The sequence below is a fragment of the Thalassophryne amazonica genome, chromosome 8, assembly GCF_902500255.1.
Source record: "Thalassophryne amazonica chromosome 8, fThaAma1.1, whole genome shotgun sequence".
NCBI lineage: Eukaryota > Metazoa > Chordata > Actinopteri > Batrachoidiformes > Batrachoididae > Thalassophryne > Thalassophryne amazonica.
In genome coordinates this window covers 115,486,029-115,500,387 of record NC_047110.1, presented here as the reverse complement: position 1 = coordinate 115,500,387, position 14,359 = coordinate 115,486,029, and the positions used below count along the sequence as shown (strand labels likewise).

Genomic DNA, 14,359 nt, shown 5'->3' with positions numbered 1-14,359 from the left:
TGTACCGAAAATGAACCGTGACCTCAGAACCAAGGTACATACCGAACCATGATTTTTGTGTATTGTTACACCCCTACAATTTACTGATGTTTGCTTGATAACGTTCATTTCAGAGCCGTCTGTTGAAGACAATGTTGTCTATGTTCAGAGCAGTGATTGACAGCTACTGTTCTTGGTGGGCGGTGCTTTTCAGGAACTGGAGTGTCTTCAGGATCACCTGGAGGATCTGGTCCCAAACTGCAGAGAGGTGGTGGGAAACCTGACCGAGCTGGAATCTGAGGTAAATGTTTTCCATCGTCCAGCGTGAACTTTAAAGGACATGTCACATGTGTTTTAACGTCCCAGTTAGCAACACAGCATCAAAGTACTCGTGATTGTAAGTCTTCCTGCACACATGTGCTCATAATTAGTGGTTTCTGCTGTTTTTTTTTTTTTATTCTTCTCCTGAAGCAAGGAAACAGGTGCGTTTCCGGAAAATATCTCACTAAGCAATTTTCTGTGTGTGACGTAGTTAAGAGCAAAACAGAAACATCCCAGACAGAGACAGACGGAGGGAAACGAATGAGGTTCTGCCCGATAACGAAATTTTGGAGCTTTTCTTTAAAAGCATTGGCTCGGATTTACAGAGGAGACGACATACTTCACCCCGAAACGCTTAACTTTGTTCGGTTCTTTTATCACAGTGAGTGACCGCCAAAAGAATTGGACAGGAAACAGACTTTTAAGTTTAGTTGTAGTATTGTAAAAGTTCTTACAGTGATACAGAAAGTCTTCTCAATGCTGGGATCTTTTCACCAGATCACTTGCAAACACCTGGGACAAAGAACCCAGATTTCTTTTAACTTAAAAATGAATCGTGAAAACACATCACACTTGTGTAAACTTGGGAATAATCTGTGCCTCAGCGCACGCTGGGACGCTTCCAGTAACGTCACCTGTTGGAAACACTCGAGTACTCACGAGTACTTTGTTTTTGGACGTCTCGTAGCTGTTTGTTGTGAATGCCGTTATACTTTGAAACTGGGTCACTGAAGTGCCCAAAGTAATCCAGCTGGATCATCGGATGGTCACTAACAGACTAAATCTAAATGGTTCTAATTTCAGTGTGACGTGTCCTTTAAACCTGCGGTTTTCTTCCACTGGAACACGTTTCCTCTAGTTCTCTGAAAAGACGACTGCAAATGACCTGCTGTCACACTGCTGATGATCTGTGGATATGTTGACTTGTGTCCTCAGGACATCCAGATTGAGGCGCTGCTGATGCGAGCCTGTGATCCCGTCACTCCAGGCCTACTGCCACGTAAGTGTCCACCAGAAAACAACCTTCTCCAGGTCGCCACCAAAAGCCCTCTCATCAGTCGCAGGCACTGTCCTCTGTGAGAAGTCTGTGGACGGTTCAGAAGATCCCAGGTCACGATGTCCAGGCCGGCTCGAGTCCAGTCAGCTGGACTGGTTTAGTTTCTCTAAAAACCATAGTGAAGCTGGCTTTGAGCTGTCTTGTGGTGGAGGATGAGTAGTCCACACCGTGAACCTTTTTGTCTGCATTGACACTGAAAACACTCTTTTTGTCGCCGCGGTTCACCAACCGCACGCGGACACAAGCGACGGCGGCAACAGGTTGCCATGTAATCCCTATGGAAGGATGTGTTTGTGGCGGCACAAAAGTTCAAACCACACAATGCGACGCGACGGATGCGAATGAGCGATTGCCGCGTTTGTGGCGCTATATTGCGTTGCATCATCCCCCTCCCCAAGTTGAAAAATCTGAACTTTTTCGTCTTGCCGCGATGACCAATCGGGACTGGATTGGGGCTGCAGCTATTGATTATTTTAGTAATTGAGTATTCTATAGATTATTCTGGCGAATAATTGGAATAACAGTACTTTTACGTTTTAAAACATTAACAGTCAGGGCTCTCCCTAAGTAATGGCACAGTGTCACTGCGTCATCACGGAGATTGTCAAATTAGTGTATCCCTTTCTGTGTTCCTGGGTAATTATTTATTTTTTCACATCTTTACAAGTTTTGGATCTTTCGTGGTGTCAGGAGTTCAGCCAAGGGTCTTGACATTTTGCTGAAATGGCGATGGGTTGTGGCTTTCTGTTTTTTGTTTTCCCCAACTTGTAAATTTAACCATTTTTATGTATTTATTAAGGTGGCGGACTGGTCCCTGCATGATTCTTTTTAACAGTCTCTCTGCAGTTCAGCAATGCATTTCATTTTCAGCTGGAGATTGAACGTGCAGCCCGCAGTCACTGGTTTTTATTATTATTTTGGTTCCCGTGTTTGTGAAGCATTGTGTGTTGCCTAAAAAAGTGAAAATTAAAAAGCGAAATGCTCATTGCGAGTCACACAGAAGAAAGAGCGGACTTCTTCCAGAGACTGTCTGTCTGTGTCCGGGACGGAGCTGTGTGAGGGCCGAGCTGAGCTGCTCACACCGGGCAGAGAGAGGCAGCAGTCGGCCACCACGCGGGAGAGCGGCCAGCGGACCAAACTGTTTTTTTTTTTTTTTTTTTGTATGTTGTATCTTTATCGATGTGCTGTCACGTGGGTCTGTCGTCATGGGTTGATCTGCTGTCTCGTGTGTGTTGCTGTCAGGAGGTGGCTATAACCAGATCGATACCGGAGACCTGATGGACTGTTTGGTTCAGAACAAACATCAGAAGGAGATGAATGAGAGTGTTCTGTGGGCCGTGACGCACTTCCAGCTGGTGAGGAAACTGTCACTTTTATTAAAAATTTTTTAAAAAATCATTCAGTAAATGCACAAATCTGAATTCCTCATTTATTAAAGTTTTGTCCGACTGCAGATCCAGATCAAAGACTTCCGGTTCTCCTACAAGTTTAAGACGGCATGCAAAGAAGATGTCCTCAAACTCTGCCCAAATATCAAGAAGAAGTAAGACACAAAATGCCTTCATCTCTGAACCGTTGTCTTGTTCCCAAGTTTAAGGCCCTGTCACACTTGACGATTAACCAACAGCTCCGTTTCCATCCAGTGGTTTGGGTCGTACTACAGTGTGGGGGCGGTCAGAAATGGAGTAATTAACTTTTTATTTTTTATTTTTCATTTTTTATCTTGGTGGACCATTTCATTGTGTACATAATGCTGATGAGTGGACTGACTGTGGGAAACGCTGCCGTGAATGAATGAAGGGCTGTGACTCTTTAAACATTTATAAGGGCGCAGCAGCGGTTTTTCTGAACGGGTCATCGCAGACCTGAACAATGAAACACTGATTTAATCTTTTATAGCACAAGTTGACTGTGATCAGGTGTGATCTGTCGGTGTGGTGATCACTGACAGCAACAGTGCTTTAATGTTTAAACAGCGCACTACATCAGGTGTGATCACCCTGATCGAGTCAAGTTGTCTGATGATCAGACAGACAGCACAACACTTTAAAAGTTTCAAATCATCACAGCGCTTCTGTGTAACAGAGCGCGACACGACTGAGAAACGCACCTGCAGCAGAAACTCCACAGAGGACTTGTTTTAAAACTGCGCTTCAGCACTAATTAAAGGATTTTCTGAGGTCATTTTCAAAAATAAGGAGCTTTATGTGGTTTCGTGTCCATCTGTGATGTGAACTGGACTGAAGCGAACAGGTCAGATTTACTACGTGTGTAATGAAACAGTCTGTTTGCATGAGGACGCAGCTACAGCCAATCAGTGTCCAGCATTATGGACGGCTTTAGACTTATGAGTAAATTACAGTAAACGTGTGCCAACAATCACATAACTTATCTACAACTTATGTTCCACATGTGTGGGACGCGTGAGTCACACACTGGCATGCGTTGAAAATCTTCAGCATGTCCAAAATTTTTCGAGTAGCTCAGCTTATCGGGACGAACATCAGGGAGCTGCGTGTTTCAAATACCTCTTAACTCATAAAAAAAAAAAAAAAAACTTACCCTTAAGTTACTGGACTTATGCCAGCGTTTTTTTGTTTTTTTTATACGGTTGGTATACACTGACTAAATGGTCAAGGCGTGACAGGGCCTTTAACACCTGTCAGTAATTAAATACCGGTGATGCTTGACGGCGATCTGAGCACCAGGACGTCAACTGGACAGGAAGGTTTCAGAACACTCAAACTGTAATTATAATAATAATCAGAATAATCACATTACTTAATTTTAACTTTTTAAACTGCTGATGTGCGACTGACAAAGATGGTCAGTGGAGATGATGCACCACTCTTTATTTGTACCTGAGGGAAAGAAACTTCTCTCAGCTGCTTGTTGTTCTGCTTTTTCGTTCTTCTTTCGGCGCTCAGCTGTTTATCATTCAAAGGAAAGTATGGATTTTTCAAACCACATTTCCTGAGTTAATCTTTAGTGAGATCAGGAAGTCTGTATACGAGTTACCCCTGAAAAACAGAATACTGACAGCATCTTAACCTACTAATATTAATAACGATAAGTAATTTGTCCATAAGGTCAAAGGACAACTGTACAGAAGTTGATGTTGTTTTTATTTTGACAGCAGTCTTCTTTTGCAAACATTAACTTCTGAAATGAATAAACAGTTGAGAAATAAGTCTTAAACCGGCTCAGAAGGCCAAGAGGGTGCAGGCTTTCTGTGCAACCACCACTCCAGCAGGTGATTTCACTGATTAACATCACTTTGAGAGGTGAAATCAGTTAATCAGTGACATCACCTGCTGAGTGGGTGGTTGCCCAGAAAGCCCTGCACCTTCTCAAGCCCTTTCTGGAACCGGTTTGTTGAGCCTCTGAGTTAACCAGACGTTGCTGTCACTTGAGCACTTTTTTTGATGCATCTAGTGGGCATTGTGAGCATTTCAGGGTTAGTACATTTCATCCTTTAAACACTCCTTCAACAGGTCCCTTCAGCTGCTCCCTTGTTTGCACTTGGGGTCAGAGTTGTTTACAGCTAAGTTGTGACAAACACAACTAATTGTAAATATTATTGATAATAACCAGAGAATCATTGGTTCAAATCCCAGCCTGACCAGAAAATCACTAAGGGCCCTTGGGCAAGGTCCTTAATCTTCTAGTTGCTCTTGTTGTGTAGTGGGCACCTTGTATGGCAGCAGCCTGACATCAGGGTGAATGCGAGGCATTACTGTAAAGCACTTTGAGCATCTGATGCAGATGGAAAAGCGCTATATAGATACAGTCCATTTACCATTTAATCATTATATACTACTATATTACAACAAACTCCAGTAATAAAAGTGCACAACAATGCATAAAAATTCAGAAATTAAAGAGCTGATTAAAAAAAAAAAAAATCACAAACTTGCATTTATTGTCGCGTACACAATGCTGTGGGTCAGAAGTCTGTGTCCAAACTCCTTTATATAACATCCATTATGTTTTCCATCACAAATTTTGTCTGTTTTGCTTATTTTTAGAATATTAATTAAACATCTTTATGTTAAGTAACAGCGCATGCTGTGGTGTGCACATGTGCTTACTGAGTTCTTGTCTGTTAAAGTCACCTTCAGGTAAATGCTAGGGATGGGTATCGAGAACTGGTTCCTTTCGGGTTAAGAAATGATTTGATCCACCGACATCAATAACCTTTTTACTTAACGATTCCCTTATCGGTCCTTCAGAGTGGCCGTTGTTTTTGGGGGTGTTTGTCATGAAAATGATAATTTCTCGACATTGATTACACACCCTGCAGCAGGTCTGTAATCAACTTTTCTGCAGCGTGGCTTTGCTTTGAACCTTGAAGCAATCGAAGCAGTGATTCGCAGATCAAAGCAGTGTTTCGATCATTGCTTTGATTTTTTTTTTTTTTTTTTTTTTTTTTTTTTTCTTTCGCTTTCCCCCGCTAAACCCCTAAAGAGCATATGGCTGTGAGTATTTACCTTTTTAATGTTAAACCGACCTGTTATGGTCTTCTGAAACAGTTGATGTATTTTAGAACTTAAAAACGGGACAGATGCTAACACGTTAGCATGTCTATGGCATTTTCAATGTTAAAATTAGCATTAAGCAGTTGCAGCTGTCAAGTGTTTGTTGTTGTAAAAGAGTCAAATATATTACAAATTGTAATATTTTTAAATTTATTTTGTTTATATATTAATAATGGCAAGCACAAGAATAATAGTAATAATAACTAATCTAATGATTATATACAATTTTAGAGAGAGACAAAAAGAACCTGAATAAAAACACAACAGAAAATATAAAACCAACTAACAATGAGCATACATACATACATATAGAAATAAGTGTTTCCTGTGAACACCTAGTGACTCTCACACCTCCATTTCATCCCTGTTTTATTTAAGTTTAATGACAGTTAGTTTGTTTTCTGTCAAACCATATTTTTAATGTGTTAATTTCGTCAGTGATTTCCTCCAGAACTATCTGCCAAACTAGAAAACTGCTGCATCCTAATAAGAGCAGAATACTACTGGAATGAATTTGAATAAGGAAAGTTAGGTTTTCTCTCACTAAATGGATGCTGCACTCACTGCAGTTTATTGTCTGGAATAGTCCCAGATTGCATTCAGAGCTTCTAGAATTCAGACATTTTCATGCAGGTGGTGTTGGGGTAATTTTGGGTTTCAACTTTTTTGTTTTTTCACCACTTTCATATGTCAATCGTGAGTCACTTTTGTGCAGATTAAAGTTACTAACTGGGACTCCTGTCTTGTTGCGAGGAAAGAAACGAGACTCGTCCTCTGTTCTGTTCACACAGCTCCAAACGTTGCGTGGCTCTCTGACAAGTCAAGTTAGAACGATAGAGTCCAGTCGGAATTAATAACTTCAAAGCGAAACACCGTTTGTTTATTTTTATTTATGTGCAGAGATCAAGGATACAGTGACCAATTTCATATTTATTTACTTTAAGACTCAATGAAATACATAGAAAACCTGTAAAGCCTACTTTTAGTACAAAATTCACAAGAGGCATCGATAAGGGAATCGATAAGCAGAATCGATGATGGCATCTATCGATTAAATCTTATCAATACCCATCCTAGTAAATGCTGTGTTTCCCAGGAGGGAGGAAAAGGGACCTACGTGTACACTGGTGCCATTTCCTTTACATTATTAACACTTTGACTTTTTGACCAGTGAGCAGTGTGAAACTGTTCTCGATGCAGCAGACATCAAAGTGTTGAGTGAGGTTTTGTTTGTCTGTCCTCAGGGTGGACGTGGTAATCTGTCTCAGCACGACAGTGAGGAACGACACTCTGCAGGACGCCAAGGAGCAGCGCGTGTCCGTCAAGTGCCGGAAACAGCTGCGGGTGGAGGAGGGTGGAGATGGTGCGTTCACTGACGCTTTACATTTAGTGGAACTACCCAATGGCGTGTTTGATGTGTCCTTCAGGGTTTAGTCCATTCTCCAAGTTCTGCTCATGGGAGAAAGAAGGGCGGGAATAACGATACAAATTCGCAAATACGTCAAACGCGCTCTTGGAGATAAATAATATTCTTCCGTTAGCCAACAATGATCCAGTGATATCACGCCCCCTGGTGGTGACATGATTTTGTGTTGGGTTGTGAAATTTGTGAGTTTGAGTTGAGGGAGAATGTTGATGTGCAGAGATGCTTCAATTTATCACCTTCAGAATAAAATGTAAATTTAATGTTTTTGTTTCTTGTCGTCCCTGCAGTCGGAGGACATCCGTCTGGACCCGGAGCTTATGACTCCTGCAGACAGGACATTAACAAACTGTGTCAGAACGTGCCCTTTGGAAACGCACAGGTCAGCAGCAACACACAGCTTCTAGACTCCTTAACGAAGCACACCTCATTAATTCAGCTGGAAGATGAGGGAAACTCAACTGTGAGAAGCCTCGAGTTTGATTGTGAAACTGTGCAGGATGTGAGACAGCCTGGGTCAGTTTGTCCTTCCTCTGAAAGCTTGTAAAGCTCGATCCCCAGAATTGCTCAACTTTTAAACACCTTGGCCTCAACATGGAGGGTCAGTAATGTCGAGAGAGGAAAACGGCACCCGTGTAGAATAATAATAAATTAATAAGCACTTTAAATGAAGAAAACTCAAAGTGCTGAACATTAACAAAGATCCCCGTATCACAAACTAAAACTAAAAAACGATTTAAATTGGTAAACCAAATGGTTGGCAATAGAAAGTAAATTTTTAAGACTAGTCTTAAGAGTCTGGATGTGTCCTTTCCAACCCAACAGGCAGACTATTCCACCAAGTAAGAGCCCAGCAGGAAAAGGTTCTTTAGCCTGCTGCTGTTTTTTAACCATGGTGGGGACAAGGCCCCAAGCCTGACGGCTCATTTTTGCCATGGTGGGAATAAGCTCTAAAGCAGGCCTCTCCAACCTGCTCCAGGAGGGCACCTGCTCCACATGTCTTACAAATATCTCTCCTCCACTCACAGCTAATTAACTCAGTCAGATGTGTGCTCCGCTATTTGAGAGCTGAGAAACATTGACGTTAATTGACCAGGTGTGATGAGAGCAGGTAGACATATATACAGGTAAGGTGCCCTCCAGGAGCAGGGGTGGAGAGGCTGCTGACTTTTGTTTAAACCACAGCAGAAAACGGCTTTAAGGCCTGCTGACTTTTTATCCCTGGGGACACAGAGCAAGGTTGTATCCAGCTCCTGCAGTGCATGGACAGGTACATAAGGCTTTAGAAATTTGGAAAGATAGTTTTGTGCCTAACCACGGAGAGTCTTTTGTGGCAGAAAGAAAACTGTATATTCCGTTGACTCCACCAGGTGGCAGTGTTTCCCTGTGGAGGGATCTGCATCGCTGTTTCTGTACCGTCAAGTTGTCACTCTGTTTACAGAATGCAGAAGAAATCAGACTTTGCAAAACAATATAAAAACAATGTACTTCTGTTCTCATTTTATAAGGTAGAAGTGTGAAGGTCTCAAAGCTTGTTAATGGCTGTAATTGTTGAATTAAATGTGTTTTCCTGATGTGATCTCACGTCCATAGTCTGCTTGTCTTTGTCTCTCTTCAGGTTATCGAGTGTCTGAAGGAGAGCAAGCGTCAGCTGACTCCTCGCTGCCACCAACGGATCTTTAAGTTGCAGGAGGTGGAGATGATCGATCCCGAACTGGACTACCAGCTGATGAGGGTCTGCAAGCACATGATCAGGGTAGGCTGGTAAAACCTTCAGCGCGTAATCAGGTTTAGGACCGCCTCTGTAGACCTGCCACAGCCAGGCCCTAGGGTTCTCAGAGTTCAGAGACATCCAGGTCTCACAGCCAGACAGGAAGCACCAGGACTCCAGACAGACTGTTTTAAAGTCCTCTGTCCGTTTGGGACGTCTCCTCTGCTGATGTGGATGTTCAGACTTTGACTCCTTACAGACACACAGCTGATGGTCCAAGACTCCCCCCCCACTCAGACTCACTGATCTCAGCAGGGGCCTTCAGGTCTCTGAGTCCTCAGGCTCTGAGATTCAGAGGCGCCTGTGAAGTCCTTATGGAGTCATGAGGTCAAAGGTGCTTGGTCATTGTTGTTATCTTTGAAGGAGAACGAAGGTCCACGTCTTTAGGGTCCTGGTGCTGATGATGATGATTACTACTGTTGCACCTGCTTCGTTCGTGGTGGTCTGTGATTTATCTGTAATTTATTCAAAGCTTTTACGGTATTTGTTTTTTTTATAACAAACATTTCCTGTTGAAATACTACAAAATAAAATGTTGTACAAAAGTGTATTTATACCTTTAGTCCACAGGACAGTGTGTGTTTTATTTATTTGTGTGTGTTTCAGCGGTTCTGTACGGAGTCTGATGGAAAGAACATTCTGCAGTGTCTGAAACAGAACAAGAACAGTGAACTGATGGATCCCAAATGTAAACAAACCATCACCAAGAGACAGATCACGCAGAACTCCGGTACGAACACATCACCCACAAACGCGCCTCTGAAGGGACTCTGACACTTTTAGGTACTCGAGCATGGACATGTGTATCATTTTAATCTACTAACCTAATAAACTAATCTAACTTTATTACTATGACAACAGTTGTATGGAGAGTCACTGTTGGTCTCCACACGGTGTGAATGATTTTAGCCGACTAAAACAATGTAGATGTCTAAACTATGACTACAACTGATATTTTGGTCAAGACAATGACTAAATATTCATTTGTCCATTTTCTCTACCTGCTTACAGCAATTAAGGGTCATGGGAGGCGGAGCCTATCCCAGCAGTCACAGGCGGGTTCACCCTGGACAGGACGCTGTTCTGTCACAGGGACACATACACACACATTCACACCTACGGACAATTTAAAGTTTCCAGTCCACTGGACTTGGATGTGGGAGGAAGCTGGAGCCCCCAGAGGGAACCCACGCAGACATGGGGTGAACATCCAAACTCCACACACAAAGGGTGGGAAGTGACCCCATGACCTTTTTGCTGTGAGGCAACAGTGCTAACCACTAAGCCACCGTGCCACCTTATGACTAAATATACCGTCAAAAAGAATACTGCTGATTATAAACAAAACTGGGGGCGGAGCTTCATGTGTTCCAGTCAGAGCAGACTGATGGAGGCGTGTCTAGGATTTAGTCAAGAAGATTTGGTTATGGCCGGGGGCGGTGGGGGCACCTGCTGCCACGTGTCTGTGTTTTCACACTCGACACATTTCTAGGCGGTAACGTTGCCAAGCGTTTAAACCAGCACCTCAAACCATGTTTGTGGTCTCTCTGACTTCAGCTGAACCCGGGTGCTGATGAAGGCCTGTAAAGCCGACATCCCAAAGTTCTGCCAGTCCGATCCTCACAAGGCGCAGATGACAGCGAGCTGGAGGGTCAAGTCATCGCCTGCCTCAAACTGAAGTATGCGGATCAGGTCAGTGGAGTTCCTGTTCCCCTCTGCTCAGACAGAAACGGACTGGATTTAAGGACACATTGTGTTTTTTGTGTGTGCGGCAGCGTTTGTCTCCAGACTGTGAGGCCCAGATCCAGGTCATCCTGCAGGAGTCTGCGCTGGACTACAGACTGGACCCTCAGCTCCAGATCCACTGCACTCAGGAGGTCAGGACTTGTCTGTCTTTGATTGTGGGCTGAGAAATTTTAATGAGCATAAAAAAGTGGAGAAGAAATTTTGGTTTTTAGCCGACGAGCTCAGGAAGTGATCCTCTGGGACCTTTGTGCAAAACTCCCAAAAGAAACGGGTGTTTAATGTGCCGTCTCCATGGTGCTGCCAAAGATCGTTACTGCAGGACGAGGCATCGCTCATGTCTGGTCTTTGATTAGGCAGACGGGCTGCAGACCGAAGACTAAATCCTTCTTTAATGAATTTGTTCCTCATTCTGGTACAGTGAAGTTTTCCTTTAGAACTGTGGTTTTCAAAGTGATTGATAAGCGGAATCAATAATGGCATCGATATCGATAAAACCTTATCAATATCCACCCCTTATTATTTATGTTAAAATGGGTTAGTTATACCAAAGACACTTAAAAACACACAGATGATTTAAAAAAACAATGTTTAAATCACATTCTTCTAAAATGTGTTTAAGATTTGTAAAAGAATAAAAAGAAACAAAGGAAGACGTTGAAATTGTGTTGGTGGGGGGGCAGTTATTCCTTTGTTTTGGGGGGGGGCTCACTCTCCCACACTTTGAAAACACCTGACACCAGGCTGATACCAATTTCAGTATGTGATGAAACACTAATGTTCTGTAACATTTTTGTCGTTTTTGTAATGATTCATTAAGTCATTACATTGAAATTAAACGACTTATTGATATGAACAGAATTTGAACAATCAAATAATTTTATGCTAACGGGCCCAAAAACGCACTGTCTGTGTTTGAGTCACACAGATTGTGTGTTGAGTCTGAGTGCCTTGCTCGGGGGCACGCTGGCGGCTCACAGCTCTCTTTTGTGTTTAGATCTCTCGGCTGTGTCCGGAGGAGGCGGCGGCTCAAGAGCAGACGGGTCAGGTGGAGGAATGTCTGAAGGTCAACCTGCTGAAGATCAAACAGGACGGATGTAAGAAGGTGAACGACCTCCCTGCTGCCTTCACTGACCGCTCGGGGAAAAACGTGTCCACGTGGAGCAGGTAGCTTAGTGGGTCAGGAGCTGGTCTGGGTTTGACTCTCGCTCACGCCGTCTGTGTGTCCTCAGACAAGCCCGAGACCTCAGAACCCCTGAATTATAACTGCTATAGACAGAAATGTACAAGCACAGTTACGTCAAGTATTTGAGGACTTATTTTATTATATATTATTTTTGTCTGCTCTTGTTTTTCTTGTCTTGGGTTGCTACATGTTGTTTTTTTGGCACAATTTTCACGCTGGATGCCCTTCCTGACATAAGGCACAGGATGGGATTTGAACCCCACACCTGCTGCAGCGGTCTTGCTATGCTAGCTTGAAAATGGTGTTTTTAAACATTTTTAGACTTTGGCGTTGTGAGGATTGTTGTGTGCCAACTTCTGCACGGAGAACACAAAACCAGCAAACATGAGGCCCCGCCCATTTTATCGAGCCCCATCATGACGCTGCAGTTTTTACTGCCTTTTGACTTTGAACATATTAAACAGATCATAGTTTTTTTGTTTTTTTTTGTCCCCTCCTCGCTTCGAGCTGCGATGCGTTTGTATTTAACTGGTATTTGGCAGCTTTTACCAGACAGCTGGTTTCTGCTTCTGTCAGATTTTAATGTTTATTTAATCTATAAATCAGAAACGGTCCCTGTGATGTCAAAGTGTTTGTGTGTGTCGTAAAGGCGTTTCTCACCTTCCTCCTGCAGGAGGTGCTGAACATGCTGAAGGAGAGTAAAGCGGACATCTTCGTGGACCCTGTCCTCCACACGGCGTGCGCCCTGGACCTGAAACATCAGTGTGCCGCCATCCCACCCGGCAAAGGACGGCGTGAGTCCAAACAAAACCTTGAATTTACAGAGTTGCAAAGCCGCCACGACACTTGTAGAAATAATGTTCCCACGTGGGGACGTCATAGAATTTAAGAGTTTCTTTTTTAAACACATGCGTTCCATTTGAAATGTGTGTTTTAAAAGTAACCTCCAAACACTTAGACGGGTCTCTGGCGGCTCTTTGCGTCCTCAGAGATGTCGTGTCTGATGGACGCGCTGCAGGACAAACGTATTCGTCTGCAGCCAGAGTGTAAGAAGAGGCTTCAAGATCGCATCGACATGTGGAGCTACGCCGCCAAGGTACGTTCAGCTTCGAGTCAGATTCCATTCCAGGTGGTTTCTAAATCCGTTGTATGCGTGTGGTTTAGAACTTCGTATTCATGCGGTGCACAGGCACGACGGCAAGACACACCAGTTTATTGCCCAAAAGTAACAACAATACCCAGAACTACTTACTTATGGAAGGAATGTTGTCTTCTTCCACTGGTTGTGGGTTCGCCAACGTGCAGCTTTCCAGCATTTTCCAGCTGTTTCTTGATCATATCTGTGAGCGTCGGTGCGCGATCTGCCCACTGAGCTGCCCACTGAGCTGCCCACTGAGCTGCCCACTGAGCTGCCCACTGAGCTGCCCACTGAGCTGCCCACTGAGCTGCCCACTGAGCTGCCCACTGAGCTGCCCACTGAGCTGCCCACTGAGCTGCCCACTGAGCTGCCCACTGAGCTGCCTAGTGTTAAAGTGCCCCCCCCCTTCCTTTCACGCGTCTCGCAGCTCTAGTATTCGTATACGGCTCTGTGGTTTCAGTCTACTTTTATTTGAAGGTTGTGGTGTTGATATGAACCGTGTGTTTCCTGTCGCCCCTAGGTGGCTCCCGCTGAGGGGTTTTTCCGACCTCGCCATACAGGTGATGACATCACCGTCTAAGAACTACATCCTGACTATGATCGCTGCGGGTGTGGCGCTGCTCTTCCTCATGGGGCTACTGTGCGGCAGATTCACAAAACGTGTCACTCGGGAGCTGAAGGACAGGTAGACCACGCCCACCAAGCTGTCCCCTTGGGGTCAGGACATACCCACAGGAGAAAATGCCACCACCCAGATTTCCTGCCGCCAGCCCCTCTTTGTTTGGAAATGCATCGCTCTGCTTCTTTGACTCCACATTCAATCTCTTTGTGGGGTGTCCATGTGGACTGACGTTATCCACAAGTGGGCGTGCGTCAGTGACTCTTTGCCCTGTTTGGCCACGCCCCTTTGGGTCCTTTTTTGGGGTGGCCCTTTTTCCTCCTCAGTGTAAAGTTACTGGTTTCTGCTCACACCTGCCTGAATGTAGATGCAGTATTACTTTTTTGTTCTTTCTCCCTTTAGGGGGGGGGGTGGATGTAAGAATAAGGGGTTAAAGGTCAAGCAGGTCATGGGGTTCTGAATGAAATTGACCATTATTGTGTAAAAAGTTGTGATGAGATGCTTGTGTATAGAGTGATTTGACTACAGCGTGTGTGTGAGTGATTGAGGTTGGCTGTTATTTTTGTCTAGTGTGTGTGTGTGGT

At 43.9% G+C, this 14,359-nt stretch overlaps 1 protein-coding gene across 1 annotated transcript in view; it reads left to right on the top strand.

Moving 5' to 3' along the window:
• The window catches only part of LOC117516369 (Golgi apparatus protein 1-like), a 67,233-nt gene extending 53,187 nt beyond the window's left edge, over positions 1-14,046 (top strand). The window contains 17 exon segments of the mRNA XM_034177334.1: positions 194-280; positions 1,237-1,300; positions 2,600-2,712; positions 2,812-2,900; positions 7,140-7,284; positions 7,609-7,633; positions 7,636-7,700; positions 8,937-9,074; positions 9,696-9,835; positions 10,656-10,720; positions 10,723-10,781; positions 10,865-10,966; positions 11,830-11,937; positions 12,692-12,812; positions 13,008-13,114; positions 13,677-13,691; positions 13,693-14,046. Coding sequence (XP_034033225.1) covers positions 194-280; positions 1,237-1,300; positions 2,600-2,712; positions 2,812-2,900; positions 7,140-7,284; positions 7,609-7,633; positions 7,636-7,700; positions 8,937-9,074; positions 9,696-9,835; positions 10,656-10,720; positions 10,723-10,781; positions 10,865-10,966; positions 11,830-11,937; positions 12,692-12,812; positions 13,008-13,114; positions 13,677-13,691; positions 13,693-13,845 — 1,596 coding nt within the window. The 3' untranslated portion in view covers positions 13,846-14,046.
• Positions 14,047-14,359: the final 313 nt, after the last annotated feature.